Raw genomic sequence first — 15333 nt, 5'->3', positions numbered from 1 at the left:
AAGGCTTGTAGTAATAGGAAAAGGAGCAACAGTTTAAAACTGAAAGAGGGTAGGTTTAAATTGGACTTAAGAGGAAAAAAATTTATGAGGGTGTTGAGGCCCTGGCATAAGTTCCCAGGGAAGCTGTGGCTGCCCCATTCCTGGCAGTGTTCAAGGCCAGGTTAGATGGGGCTTCGAGCAACCTGGTCTCGTGAGTAATATCCCTGCCTATAGTAGAGGGAGTGGAACTAGGTGAAATATAGGTCCCCTCCAACCCAAACCATGCTGTGATGATTCTACACAATACTTTTGCAGGGCTAGTGCAGTGGAAGAACTTACCTCACCGCCCAAAGTAGCTGGAAGAGTGCAGAGGGGCACACAGGACATTGTGGTCCTTGAGGTCATTAGTCTGCACCTTCCACAGTCCCACATACTTGAACAAGCTACGTTTCAAGGGGGATTGAAATGCTACCAAAACGGAATGGCAGCAAGGTAGTCTGTCAGCAGAGCTGATACCTTTTATTAGACCAATGAAATAGTGGGGGAAAATACAACATTTAAAAAAAACTGAACAAAGACAAGTCTTCAGGTATGAAAGCCCCACCTGAGCCCCGCAAGAGGAGCCAAGGTGGGAATCAGCACAGCAGCACTTTGACATCTGCGTTGCAACAGGGATAGAGAATTAGGCCTGTTGCCAAAAGAGGGGGCGGAGAGGACATTTAAAGCCAGTCATCGTAATGGGTACAGGTTAAAAAACATGCCGTCGTTGCAGTAGTTGAGACCCACGTGGCGCCCTCCCTCACCATCATGTCCTTCATTTCCCCTCGGAGGCACTGAGAGCTGTTGGTGGTGCTGTGCCCCACTCGCCATGGGGCAGGGACCTTCCTGAGGTGCAGGGTAGGGCAGGGGAGGGAGGCAGCAGCCGTTGTAGGCCAGCGGGGATTTGTCCTCACAGGATCCATCCCCCAAGGGACCAGTGCTATGCCTGAAGGGGCCATGTCCATCCTTCTCCATGGGCAGGGTGTGTGGGGTGCTGGGGTGGGTGCAGTGCTGGGGGGAAGGGGCTGTGCAGGGGACAGCAGGGCCGCTGTCAGGCCTCCCGGCACTGGTGCTGCTCCCGAGGGCTGGGCTCCTGCTCCAGGCCAGCACCTCTCTGGAGCCCCCATCCTCCTCAGCCCTGGAGCATGGCAGCCACCCGGAGCAGCTGCCCAGCACCGGCTCCCGTGAGCTTTTGCTTATGTGTCCCCTGAAATGATCCGGTAGCAGGGACGTGTCAGTGTCTGGCTTGGAAAGAAGCAGAGGCAAAGCCTCCCGCGTCGGCACTGCACCTGTCAGAGACTTGGGAAAGCATGGCATGGGTTAGCAAAACAAGGGGTCTTGTGGCAACATGACATAACACCCGTTCTGTATGAGACACTCGTGAAAGCATTCCATTAATACAGGTAACAAAGCAGGTGCTGTAGCAGAACCTCCATGTGGGGGAGTGCCAGTGGGCTTCAGGGGGAAACCAAACAGCAGACCACGGACCTGGGTTTGTTTGACCAGATTTTGCTCAAAGCCTATTTTACACTGGAAGAAATGTTAGACCTCGCATTCACAGCCCTCAGCTCCTGCTGCCAGCATATATTAAATAAACACCTGAAAATTAAATTATGCTTGACACCACAGGTTCCATTTTTCCTATGAAGTTTGTAAAAGCTACATGTGATTTTTTAAACTGATTGTTCTGAGGTGATCTTTTCACTACAATAATATTATGCTTCAGATTTTCAAGACTCTACCTGTATTTCTAACTAATAGATTTTCCTGTCTTTACATTTTTTTACCCCACAAACAGAAATTTCCTTCAGGGAGGGAGCAGCACACAAGAATTATCCTTCCAGGTCTTTTGTTCTGGGTATTTCACAACTTCTTTAATTGCCCTAATTATTGGATTATAATTTTGCAAACTTTACTTCCTTTCAGAACACTCATTCCGTGGTACCATTTTTGATGAGTACCTACAGGTCTCTCTTCTTTGTAATTCTACTTTTGCATCCATTTAATTATAGTGATTTTGCTGACTGCCAGAGTAGCGAAGCTCTTTTCAGCTGTCCTCCACTCACCATAAGAAGAAATTCCAACAACCTGATGTAGGACCCAGCCCACCTTCAGCTAAAGACCCACTGACGCCATAGGGAAAACATCCTGTGTATCACTTGCTCTATTTTGGGCTCACAGTTCTCTCCTCCCTTGTCTCTTGTGAGCACATTAAAATCAACTCTTTTCAGAGGACTTTTTGCAGATTCAGTGACACGGATTGTATGTGTCAAATCAGACTCCTGAGTTAGTCGTACTGCAGCCAATCTTGGCAGAACACAAATATGATGGGTTATTTACCCCCAGAGAACCTGCTGGAGAGCCACGATCAGGGAAATCAGCTGAGGTTAAATGGTATCACTCCAACTGCACAGAGTCAGACCAGCTGAACAGCAGGCTCTGTAATTAGGTATTTAAGATACCTTTGATCTGTTCCTACTCCCACATGATTCAAAGTGAAAACACCAGGAAGCTGTTGTAGGAAAGGAAGGAAGAAGACAGAATCACAGAATCATAGAACAGTTAGGGTTGGAGGGAGGCTGTGTCCAGTGACAGGACCCAAACCTGATGCAACCTGGTCCAAAATCTGCCAGGAAATGGTCACTGGCACATGCTGCTCTCCTGACCTGTGCCAGGGCATGTTGTCTAGGAGCACAAGTTAGCACTGGCCAAGTCCATGGCAGGGACCATGAGAATACTGACATGATTGAGCTTTCCCTCCAGCCCTGCTTTGTTTAACAATATAGATGTAATGCCATGTTGCTACCATGCCCAAAGAGGCTCCAGGCAGGATGTGCTGGCAGTCGATGACAGTGCTGAGCAGAGAAGGATGCTGAGAATAGCCCTGTTCCTTCTTGGTCTGATCATGGCGAGGCAGAATGTGGAGATGTAAGCCTGGTCTCACCCAGATCCAAAGCCAGACAACCTCCACCATGCTTGAACCATGGATCACTGAACCCACAATTTCATTGATCAATAATAAAAGTTACCTCAAGTTCCTGTATTCTTTTTAATCTTGGACAAGACGGAGAAAAAGCTGTCTGTGCTTTTTGGGTTGATCTTCTTGCTTCTGCTTCTAATTTTGTTTCTGGACGTGGATGGTCATGAGCTCCTTTGGACTTTGGAAAGTAATTATGGTATGTTAAAGTTAGAAACAACCTTGTTATTAATCTGATGGGAATAAAATTTGTAGCAGGGGCCAAACCCACACATATGGCCTGATTTAACACTTTGTATTTAATAAGGCAATGTGTGCTCACAGCCCAGAAAGCCAGCCCTGTCCTGCACTGCTTCAAAAGAAGCATGACCAGCAGATCAAAGGAGGGGACTGTCCCCCTGTACTCTGCTCTTGTGGGATCCCCACCTGCAGTACTGCATCCAGCTCTGGTGGCCCCAGCACATGAGGGATGTGGACTTGCTTGAGTAAGTCCAGAGGAAGGCCATGAAGATTGTCAGAGGGCTGGAGCACCTCTGGAATGGAGACAGGCTGAAAGAGCTGGGGTTGCTTAGCCTAAAAAGAGCAGGCTCAGGGGAGACCTTAGAGCAGCTTCCAGGGCCTAAAGGGGGCCTAGAAGAGAGCTGGAGAAGGACATTTTACAAGGGCATGTAGTGGCAAGGCAAGGGGGAACGGCTTTAACCTGGCAGAAAGGAGATTTAGATATGATATTAGGAAGAAATTTTTTGCCCAAATAAGCGGTGGCTGGCTTGTCCCTAGAAGTGTTCAAGACCAGGTTGGACGGGGCTTTGAGCAACCTGGTCTAGTGGAAAGTGTCCCTTTCCATGGCAGGGGGGTTGGAACAAGGTGATCTTTAAGGTCCCTTCCAACCCAAACCATTCTATGATTCTATGGTAAGACCTATTTAATGTGAGCTCAAGTAATAAATAGTCCCAGATGAAGAGTGATGGGGTAGAAGTTCCCTGAAATCATAAAACCAGTGCACCATATTTATGTGCAGAAAGGACTCCCACACGAGAGCCCTAGTTGAAGCCACTGGGTCTTCTGCAGCCTGGCTACAGTGTCCCTGCAGTCATTTCTATCGTCCTCACTCCTCAGATATGCTTATCAGAACATTGATTTCCTTTAGCTTCCACAGAGAATTAATTTTATTAACCTGCACACAAGTGAAAGACTGGAAAACAGGAGACAGTTCAATGGTTATGGTACTAAACTAGGACTACATCTTCCAGAAATAGTGCCCAGTATTTAAACACTTGCATACACTGTTTTCCATATATAAGTTACATATAACACAGAGATGGCATTTTCCATAGATAGTCCCTTGGGGAGAACCATTTCCTGCTCTAAGATAACCTCATGCTTATTCATGGTCCCTGGGAGAAAAGGTTGAGAGAACATGGCGTTTCTGATTTTCTGACACTTTGTTGGTTTCTATGTACCTGAGGCAAAGTAATTCAAAATCAAGAGGTTTTCATGGGAGCTTAACTGAAAAATCTAGTATGCTGGAGAATCATAATAGCACAGGCTAATTTAGGTTGGAAGGGAGCTCTGGAGGTCTAGCTCAACCTCCTGCTCAGGCAGGACTAAGTTCAGGGTTAGATCAGGCTGCTTCAGACCTTGTCTCACTCAGAAAATTTTTCTCCTCACAGTCATTTGATCTTGTCATATTCAGTGACCTTTATTTATTTGAACAAAACCTGTCCTTAATCCGTCTTAAAAACCAGTCTTTAAAATTACAATTAACTTGCACAGTGTAATTTTACACCAACCTGAAAAAATATGAATTGTCCTTCATGCCTCCAGAAGTTGGTAACTGGGTAACCCCCATGGCCTCGGCAGGAAAGGAGCCTCAGGGGCCCATTGCAGTTTGGACAGCATTTCCCTGGAACAAAAATGATGGGAAATATTTTCTATACCACACCAGTCAGATGAATCCCGTGTGGTACAATGGCTCATTGGGGGTGGACTGCACCTTCTGTTCAGGGGTTCAGAAACTACACTGAGAAAAAAAATGCAAAAAAATTTTCAAATGTAACCAAAAATCAATATAAGCAAATTAATGACTGCCTTTATTCTGTTCCAGTAGTAAACATAATTAGCAAAAATTATTTCTATTATAGCTTTAGTATGATTTGTTCATGTATTATCATGGTCTGTTTTAGTGTTTTTTTAACCTGGCAGCATCCAGAATTTCATGTGTTCTTGTCTGATTTTGATAGAGAACAGCATTCTGACCTCAGTAAGTGCTTGAGCAATACCTCTCTTTAGCCAAGATGTTCATCAGATCCAGAAATCAGTATGTGCTAGATCTACTGAGCAGTCAACAATTGTTTGGAATGGTCTCATTAAAAATGTGCGTGCAGGTTATGTTCTCTATTTTCTTTGTGTTGCTCCAGTGACATGACTATGAAGCCTATTTTCCAGTCATCAGAATTTATGAGCAACTTCTTTCCTGCAAGACTTGTCTCCTGAGTTACTCTTGGGCCCACGCAATACTGAAGCTACGTTCAGGTCAGTAGGAACAGCGCAGCAGGAAGCTGGCTGCACTGCACAGTAGCCTCACTCATGGGCCAGAAAAGGCTGGGAATGAATCCCCAGCCATCAGAAAAAGAGACTAACAAAGAAAAAAGCAAGAAAACAAGCAAGCAAACAACTCCAGCCCCAAAAGTAAGAAATGTAAATGTATTGTTCCAAAATCAAGAGTTGCATTTGAATATGAAGAATGACAGCTGAAAGGTTGGATAATCCCAAGGGTATCCTGTAGCTTGATTTTTCTGTTGAGATCACTTATGACTGCCATACAATGAACAGCCATGTCCATACTCACGCTGTTGTTTTTGCCTTGCTTTATCACATATGGCTGGTCTTAAGTAGATCTTCCTCCCATCCAAGGTCGAGCAGTTGTTGCCACAGACCACCACTCCGAGGCAGGACTTTTTTAAGATGCGAGAATTGTGGTTGTTGGTGTTTCTCATTGCCCAGCTGCTGTGGTGCCTCTGGGCATTTTTATCTTCTGAGCTATAGATATGCTTTACGTAGGAATCTGGCCATTCTTGAAATCCATCTATCTGTCTTACATCCTGTGGAGAGACCAAAGCAAGCCACGTTTTAGGCTGACGAAAAGAAGAGCATGTGCAAGAGCCCAGCAGACCTGGTTTTCCAGGACCTTGTCAGGTGATGCTGGTTGGCAGGAGGGAATGGTGGAGAAAAGGAGGAAAATCCGCAGCTCCCCATGGCTCCCTGTGAGTCCAAAAGGTTCAGGAAAGCCTGTCTGGGAGGCTGTTTTAACTCACCCATGGGTCCAGCTCAGTACAGGACCTAGCTGGGAGAGGAAGGTGAGGTGCCTGACGTAAAATAGCAGATAATTTCCTTGCAGGCAGCAGTCACCACCTGACTAACTACTGTTGGCCTTTTACAGCAGACATCCTGCTTCACCTTTCAGGCTGTTCGCAGCACTGTTACACTGAGTCATCTGTGCTGATTTGGCTCAGTTCACTGGAAAAAGGGAAAATACTGAATCAGGTGGAGACTACGCCCACATTTAGGTAGATGTTTAATTCTGGACTTTGGGTCGTTTTGGCCTTTTGCTGTGACAGACTTCCACAGTGACTTTTCTCAAGTCCAAAACAAAGACAACTGGGCATTCTGGTCAGGTTTTATTTTCACGGCTGTGGACTAAGTTACAAAACAAAAGGCAACACTGCAAGGAACAATTAAAATAAAACTCAATGGAAGAAACCCAAACAGCAAACAAACAAGGGACCAAACACATCACCTCATCTGGTACAGTCAACACAGTAAAATGCAGTAAGTTGTAAAGCACCTAACATATCTGTTATGGTTTTGATGGAAAAAATCTTGTAGGATTATAAAATTTGTTAGGAATTTTGTTAGTGCTTGAAATTGCTGATCCCAGCCACTGAGAGCCATTGCAGCAGCAGGAGCATCCACTGAAAGGAGAAAAACTCCTGTGCTCCCTCTAGAGCCATCAGATAGTGTAGAGAAGGGTGTGGAGGAAGCCTCCAGGCTGAAATACAGGTGAAGGTGACCTTGGAGTGGTGGGCAGGGAAGAAGGCGGTCTGGAACATGGAGCTTTTGAGTGAACAGCAGTGGCATAGTAGGGAAGAGACTGGGATCAGGTAAGAAGGCAGAGTTAGGAGGTGAAAGGCAGAACTGCATGCTGAAGAATCTGGCACAAGTGTGCTGGGTTGAGGGACATGGAGACAATGTTTGCATGCAGGGTGCTGTAGGCTTTCAGTGGAGAACATGGTTGAAATTTTTAGATAAGAGGGCTAGAAAAGGACTGAGGGATGGACAGATCACTATTCTGTCTCTCAGCAAATCTCTGCAAAAACCAAAGCAAGCTTTTCCTAGGTTTTCACAGAAGGAGTGTTGCCTCCATGCTAGATCTGCAGCAAGGCTGAGCACCTGGAGTTGCAAAGCAGCCATGTGTGCTGTGCTAACTTCTCATAAAACACTACCCAGGGCAAAAAGCAAGTCCTGGACGTCTCTAATTCAGTACTTACAGCAGGAGATGGTTTTTTTCACCCTTGCTTTCTCTGTGCCTCATCCACCAATGGACAAGAAAGGCAACACGTCTGCAGCATTGCTATTTTTCAAGTATCAGCAGGTCTTTCAGTAATACATTTAAGGAACAATGCATGGAAACTTCAGTATTTGCTCAAGATTTTGTAGCTTTCCAGTAAAACACTGTTACATACCTCAGTGTGGCAAAGAGAATAAAGGCAACGAACCATAGGTGACTGAGAAAGCACTGAAGATCAACGGTGGAGATGACTTGTCAAAACTTTATAAATTTCTAAGACACAAACACATACCTGGGGAAGTTTGATGTCATTGATATCCCAGCTTGTCATTTCTCCATGTTGGGAAGCAGAGTCCTCATGTTCCATAACAACATCATCTGCACCTTTCAGCATTTTTGAATTCCTTCCCAAAGTTAGCAAGAAAGGTTTTCCTGGCTGCTTTTGAAGTTGACTGGCTGTCAGCACTCTCAGGCAGTTTACAACGAGGAAGCTGTTTCCTGGAGCTAAATGATAGAGAGGCTGCTCATTAAAGATAAAAATCAGTGTTCTTCTGCCAGAAAAACTCGTTCCATTAGAAGTTTTGCAAGCTGGCAAAGCAGTGGAAAATATAGCTTAGAGATAGCCTGTGATGTTACAGAGGCACTGTTAACAGCAAGCAGATTGTGCCTTTGTCATCTGCTCTGTTTTCCTCAGTGTCTTCTCATACCATGTTTATAATCATGTAACTCTGCTCGCAGGCTCCTTGTACATCTGATCCGACTCTGGCTGAATATTTCCAGAGCCAAACTGATTGAACAGCGTGGCTGCTAAGGGCTCTTTGAGTTGCTGCTTACCCTTTAGTTATTTCACACACCACACATAGCAAAGGTGAGCAACAAGACGGGGCTGCATGAATGAAATGAAGACTTCAGATGAAACAGCACTCAACTATTTCAAATATTGTTGTAATCCCTGAGAGTTTACCAGTTACATGAGGGGCTGGGCTATCTGCACTTTCCTATTTCAACAGCAGCCTGAAGTAAAAAAAAAAAATCAAGGTGTGTTTGTTAAAAACAACATTTTTTTTGCCTGAAATCCTGTAAAGCAGGCAGGTGCCCTCCTCTGAATTTAAGTACCTGCAGAACTTAATACTGTATCCTCGGGGATCCCATGAATGAAAAGGTTTCGGGGTTTTTCTTTTGACAAGGGGAGAAAAGGCAAATCAGAAAATTAACAGGCCAGTTTTCTCTTTATGGAAACTGGGATAGCTTCAATGGTTTCAGGAAGATCACTACAATTTATAACAAGGATTTGTTAAAGACTACTGAGTAGTGGAAGAAGTAAAATGCTGTTCTATCTCATGGACCCTATTAGGCATAATTTGTTTTATTGTTCTTTCTAGCTCTGCGTATGCATGGCCCTTGGAAAGTGACTTAGCTTCATGTCCTCAGTTTACCTATTTACAAAATAATTGTGATCTCAATTTCACATGTTGTATTACCGCCTTTAAGGCAAGAGTTTACAGATATTTGTGGAACGCTCGAGACATTCAGCTATGTGGTGCTCTGGCAGCATAGTCAAAGCTCTGCTGCCCCACTCTGTGGCTCAGGTTGTGGCAGTGAGGGAGAAAGAAGAATATGGAAGAGCATGCCCCATTGAAGAAGACCCTATAGAGGCGTGCCTGGTGCACTCAGGAATTTGAACTGAAGCTGGCTTGTTCTTGGAGGGCAACTAACCCATCAGAGGTTCAAATGAGATGTTAAACCAGAGGAGAAAGGAATAACACTGCTCAGAAATACAAACAGTTGTAAGAAACATTTGCATATTGCGCTACAATGAAGATGGAGATAGTAAAGACAGGACAAACAGAATAATGAGCTGCATTGCAAAACTGAGATGAATTTACTAAAAAAATGACCCTTGACTTTTGTGTGCTGAAAGACATGAAATTATTTGTTATGTAATTCAAAATGATAGTCTTACTGCTTTTAAAATTATTTGTCAAAATTACATCTTAGAAATTGAATTTTAATTTCATTCTTAATAGAGAAAATGGAATATTTATTCTTCTATGCTATACTGATAGAGATAAAACAATAATTAAATATTACCTAAAGATTAATGAAAGACACAGGTATTTTCATAATACACACACAAAAAATGGAAGTTGCAGAGAATCATACATTTTTAGCTATTTGCAGGCAAAGGGTGAAATAATAGCAAAAACTTTGATAATTACAGAATGATGTGGCCCATTAAATTTCTGGTTGTAATTTGTGTAGCTTTAATTATTACTAAGGTCTAGCAGCTTTATAAATTATAAGGTCTGAATTATTTTTCTTTCTTTTTCCTCTCCTCTCTTTTCCTCTCCTTTTTTTGTTTCCTCTCCTCTTTTCTCCTCTTCTTTTCTCTCTTCATTGCCTTGCCTTCCCCAGAACAAACTGTTCTGCTCCTCTTAGATACGAGGTGAAATTATTTCTATTTGGAAAAATACATGTAAGGAAAGTGGGAATTACTGTATTAAGAAGGAATGATATAAGTAGCACCTCTGTTTGGCACTGGAATGTGGCAGAATCCATTGTGCTTGAAACCCAGTGAAAGTAATCTAGTTATTTTCTGCCTTTTGGTTTATTTTTGTTTTCTTGTTCCTTCTCTCATCAATACAGAAGGTAAACAGCAGGGTTTTGGTCCAATGTTTAATATATTTGTTCATGATATGGAAGAGAAGAAATAGAAAGGGAGAAAAAATTCAGATTACAAAAATGTATCTGAATTAATCTTTCAGAAGAATTTACTTATATTTCACCCTGACAAAATAATCCATGTTTAGAAAGGCAATATTTAAAGTATTTCTTTGTCTTACGGAACTGCTCTCGATTAACTCATGGAAGTGACCAAGGGATCCATGCAGGCAGTTCCACAAACACACTGTCAGACAAAAAGTCACCAGGCTGTTGGAATACGGAAATACAATAACCTATGGTATTACCGATTCACAAACCATCACTGACTTGTCACAATACTGTGCAAAACAAAGTGCTCAGGGCATAGAAAACCCATAAGGGTAGGGATTGTTCACTTTAGAAAAGAGGCATATAAATAAGGGCACTACAAAAATGACCTAAAACACAGTAAGGGTGTAGAAGAAGCAGGAAGTGCTTTTCATTTTACTCTCTAAGAGCCCAAGGGCACAGAATGAAAACAACTGGCAAATTCAAAAATGAGGCAAAGAAATGCATTTTTCATTTACTATATTAGTATCAGTTTGTCTAATAAAAAATATTTCCTTTCCCTGCCAGCCTTGCCCCGCTTATTTCTTTAGACTCTTCTACTACAGCTTTACGACTAGTATTGCTGTAGTATGTCATGGAAGTTGAACACTAAGCAAGACTAAAAAAGAGAGCAAAAACATAGCAAAGAATAATATTTGAAGATCTATCTAACACTTTTATCTGTGTAACAACTGAAATACATTTGGAAAGAGAAATTAAGCCTCATTTTGAGTCTTACAAAATTTTTAACTAGCAAAGTGTAGGAAAGCTTATTCTATTTTTCTTAGAAGTACTTGGTGTTGACCACTTAGGAAAGTGATTATGAATTTTTAAAAGAGATTATGTGTATTACCAATTACATGATCCTACAGGTTAAATTAATTCAATATAATCTGTAAGATCTGATTTGGAGGGCAGTCTTGCAGACCATAACCACAGGTAGATAGATGTAAGGCGTTCTACAGTCATCTACGAGAGCCCTGGAAAAAGCCCTGCAGCCCTAAAAAGCTCCCTGCATTCAGGCTCATGCTCTGGAGAGGACTGTGCAACCCTGCAGAGCCATACCTGGGGAAAGCAGCTGCCCCTGCTAAGGTTGTCTACTGCTGTCTTTGGCTGCCAGGCTCTGCTGAAGCTTGGTATCTGATGGCAGAAACACGTGGTTGTAGGCTATTACAGAGCAGTGACCAGATCATGCTCCTTACTTGTATTGTTTTACCACCACACAAAGAAGGTGCTTCTGTCAGTGCTCCCATCAGTCTTTCTTTTTCTCTCTTTGGTCTCATCTTTCAGTGAGGTCAACCTTTAACTGATCTCAGGTGCAGTCAATGGCCCTTTACATGGGCTGAGTTGTCCGTGCTGCAGTGTGTGCTTCACTATCTTCCACAGCTGCTTTGCCTCCACAGCTGTTTGCCTCCCAGTGCATGATCTCCCCTGGCACTGAAGATTCTCCCTGCTGGTAGGAGCTCTCCTGCCTCTCCTCTACTGCAGGTGTTGGCCTTGCATGCCTCTTACCCTTCTTCTTCCGTTCTCCTTTCATTACTGCAGAGTTTCATGGTGCTGCACTGCGCCAGGAACTGAGGAACATACAGGTTTGGATGACAACTCTGTATACCAAGGTCCTGCTGGTGCTCCATTTGAGCAATATTTCTCTGGATTGCCCTGACAATTTTTTTATTTTTTTTATTTCTTAAAACGCATTCTCTAGACTTAAAAATAACAATTTAATCCCCCAGTTCAGCCTTGCTGTTTGATCAACTGTGACAGCAGGATGAAGTAATATGATTAAACTCACAGACATGGAGCACAAACTCACTACAAACAGAGATGTCACTTGTAATGAAAAGATGGTTTTGGCCTGTGCAAAAGTGCACTGGGGATGCTGCTCATTTTCTGGAGACAAGCTTTTGTTCCCAGAGGGCACTGACATACCCTCAAGTTGGTTGCCTCTATACTCAACACTATTTGAAATGCTTTATGCTGTCTTTGCCCTTCAGTATCCAAAAGTGAAAGCTTCTCCTCTGTGGTCTGCCACTTTGAAAGGGAGATTGATGTATTTTGACATGGAAGTATTTTTAAATTCTTGGGGTTTTTTGGTGTTTTTTTTTTTTCCTTGGGTTTGTTGGTTTGGTTTGGGGTTTTTTCTTTTTTTTTTTCTTTTTCCTTTGTTTGTTTTTAATTCTTTTCTTGAAACTGGCCTTGCTAGCACCCTGGATATCAGAACTGGCTGTTGATCTCATGTTTTTGTTCAGTTGTCATGTTTCTGGACTGCTCTGTGTAAGAAGTCAGTTGTACGTAGGTAGTGTAGTTCTAGATTTGCTGCTTCAGTCACATTCATTGAACAGATTTTAAGTTTTTATTTGATTTAAAAGTTTAATCTCCTACCCCCATTCCTCTTTCTAGAAGTGCCGTATGGAATGACATATTCTGCAGGGTTCTGTGATGGTCCCATCGTGTAGAACAGGCATGTCTATAATTTAGGTTATAAAGCAGACAGATTAGCCTGGAATTCACCTCGGAGCTCGTTCAAGCACTGATGAATGTCTTAGGCTCTTTTTTTATCGACTACAAATATGTAGTTTCATCATTTTTGCCCTCATGGAGCTAGGTCACTGCTCAGCACAGGCTCTCAGGGTGGCTTTGTCAGACCACCTGGGAGTACTGTGTGTTGCCTACACAGAATAGAGATGCACACGCATCACCATTGTTGCAACTTATTAAGGGGATATTAAAGTCCTGCTGGTAGGATGGTAATTTCTTGAACTGATCCAACTCAACAGCTTGCAATCATATCAGTTTTTCTCTGTGTCAATTGAATAATACTTCAGTCAGATGCAGTATTCTCATTTTTCATTGTCTATTTACTTCCCTAGCTGTTTCCAGCAGACAGATGCAGTTGTGAGCATGATTTGCCAGAGGCTCTGCCATATCAGCTTCATGTCCACACACTTATATCACATATAGTAAATATCTCTGCCAGGCTTCTCAGTTCCTGTTCTTGAGGAAACTAATATTTGTCCACTTGTGGATTAGCTCCCAAGCAATATTCTCAGCTGATAGCCTGTTAGTTGTATAATTTAGTATTGAACATAATAATATGAATAATCGATTAAGACTTCTAAAAAATTATTATGACTATTTGTCCCAGGGGAGTGTTTAAGCATTAAATACTAGGCATATATCTTCTTTTGCCATGTGAAGAACATAGTTCCAACTGAAAGGTCTGGGGCCTCAGCTCTTTTTAATCATTTATGTGGATTCTTGAGCATATGCAAATAGATGTTTCACTTCATTTCTTAGTAGCTCTTTATTAAAGCTTTGAGCCCTGATGCTTTAGCACTGAAGTCTAGCTACCTATTCACTTTATTGATCTCTTTGTTTTTGTTTTTTTAAACTCTTATCATACCAAACATTTCGCAAGGCATTTAATGTTGTGGCCATTCTATTTACTTCCTTTACATCATAACAGCATTAACGTTGGGATGCTGTGGTGGACTCAGATGTGGGTAAAATTTTGGTTTAACTTGTGCATCTTGCTGACTGTATAAACTCTCTCTCCTAATATTTATTTATTTATTTATTTTCACTAAGGTAATAAATTCTCATGCTTTAGCTGAAGTCGCCAGCTTCTGTGGAGAAGAAAACCTAAAGTTTTAGTTGGAATGCTTTTTGTATGTCTTATGCTTAAAAATCACAACATCTTAGTGGCAGTATTATAATGTAATGTAAAAACTAGTTCATGGCTTTTCTTATTTTGCTAGTTTTCAAAGCCTAGTGCATTCACTCATGTCATCTCTTGTTTGGGTATTCAGTTCCTCATCTTGCCTTTGCATCTGAACATTTAATTTTGTTCTGCCTGCTGTGAACATCACATGCATGCAAAATCTCATCTCATGGATTGACACTTGCTTTTGTGATTTGACTCATGGATTGACACTTGCTTTTGTGATTTAAAGAATGTCTAATTGCTAAACGAGTTGTCTTTCATGTCCATCTGCTTCAGAACAGGAATTTGGTATGTCACTATGATTATTATTTTCCTTGTTCCCTCTGTTCTTGCAATCTGCATTCTAATTTTCATGTTGTGGGATCTGACTTGTTTCTGTTATCTGTGAGAACACACTCTGCTTTTTTCCAGGGTCAGGTGGAGTATCATATCAGCTGAATCCATTCTCAGGTGCAGGTAATTCCAAAGTAAATTCCTATCAGTAATCATGCCCTAACTTCAGAACAGTCACTGTTTCTGGTATAATCAGCTGCTGTGGTAATCATTTATGCACTTTATGTTTCCCTTTCTACAGACTACATTGTCTCAAAGACTCAAATGTTAAGGTAGGATTATAAAGATTTAACTGATCTGATCTGCTATACATTCAAGAATGAGAGGAGCTTTTAATAGCCTAGGCAACCGAAAGGAACACTTCATGGGAGAAAATTAGTTTCATTCTGGTTGCTTGCTTTGCAACAGGGCATTGGTGACTTTACTCCTGAGAAAGCATAGCTGTTTGTCCAACTGGGCTGGGGTCAGTATCCAAGGGATCAATGGAAATTATAACCATGACACAAGATCAGATCTTTTTCAGTTTTGGGAGTGACAGGTTACACTTGATTCACAGTATCACAGTATGCTAGAGATTGGAAGGGACCTCAAAAGATCATCTAGTCCAATCCCCCTGCCGGAGCAGGAACACCTAGATAAGGTTACACAGGAATGTGTCCAGGCGGGTTTTGAATGTCTCCAGAGAAGGAGACTCCACAACCTCCCTGGGCAGCCTGTTCCAGTGTTCTGTCACCCTCACTGAGAAGAAGTTTCTTCTCAAGTTTAAGTGGAACCTCTTGTGTTCCAGTTTGTACCCATTGCCCCTTGTCCTATCATTGTTTGCCACTGAGAAGAGCCTGGCTCCATCCTCGTGACACTCCCCCTTTATATATTTATATACACTAATAAGGTCACCCCTCAATCTCCTCCAAACTATAGAGACCCAGCTCCCTCAGTCTTTCCTCATAAGGGAGATGCTCCACT

The 15333-nt window shown here is 42.4% G+C and overlaps 1 protein-coding gene across 1 annotated transcript; it reads right to left on the bottom strand.

Annotated features, from left to right (window-relative positions):
* Positions 1 to 659: 659 nt before the first annotated feature.
* GCM1 (glial cells missing transcription factor 1) lies at positions 660 to 7960 on the bottom strand. The gene is made up of 5 exons (XM_061354947.1): positions 7855 to 7960; positions 5844 to 6096; positions 4786 to 4898; positions 3048 to 3176; positions 660 to 1317 (listed from the first exon to the last, which is right to left on the bottom strand). Exons 1-5 carry the CDS (start codon positions 7954 to 7956, stop codon positions 709 to 711), a joined length of 1206 nt encoding a protein of 401 aa, XP_061210931.1. The 5' UTR covers positions 7957 to 7960; the 3' UTR covers positions 660 to 708.
* Between the last annotated feature and the right edge of the window lie 7373 nt (positions 7961 to 15333).

Source organism: Neopsephotus bourkii, unplaced genomic scaffold (assembly GCF_033783945.1).
Source record: "Neopsephotus bourkii isolate Nb327-2 ecotype Australia unplaced genomic scaffold, CSIRO-AGI_Nbou_v1 NB_756, whole genome shotgun sequence".
Lineage (NCBI taxonomy): Eukaryota > Metazoa > Chordata > Aves > Psittaciformes > Psittacidae > Neopsephotus > Neopsephotus bourkii.
Note: the sequence above shows the minus strand (reverse complement) of the source record. Positions and strands in the feature narration are given on the sequence as shown.

Bases quoted from the DNA above. Each gene is read 5' to 3' on its own strand.
- GCM1 (XM_061354947.1), bottom strand. From the start codon at position 7,956: ATGCTGAAAGGTGCAGATGATGTTGTTATGGAACATGAGGACTCTGCT. The intron at 3,177-4,785 runs GTTGGTGTAAAA...TACTTTCCAAAG, and splicing joins GACAATTCATATTTTTTCAG to TCCAAAGGAGCTCATGACCA. The intron at 1,318-3,047 runs GTAACTTTTATT...TGCTTTCCCAAG, and splicing joins AAAGAATACAGGAACTTGAG to TCTCTGACAGGTGCAGTGCC.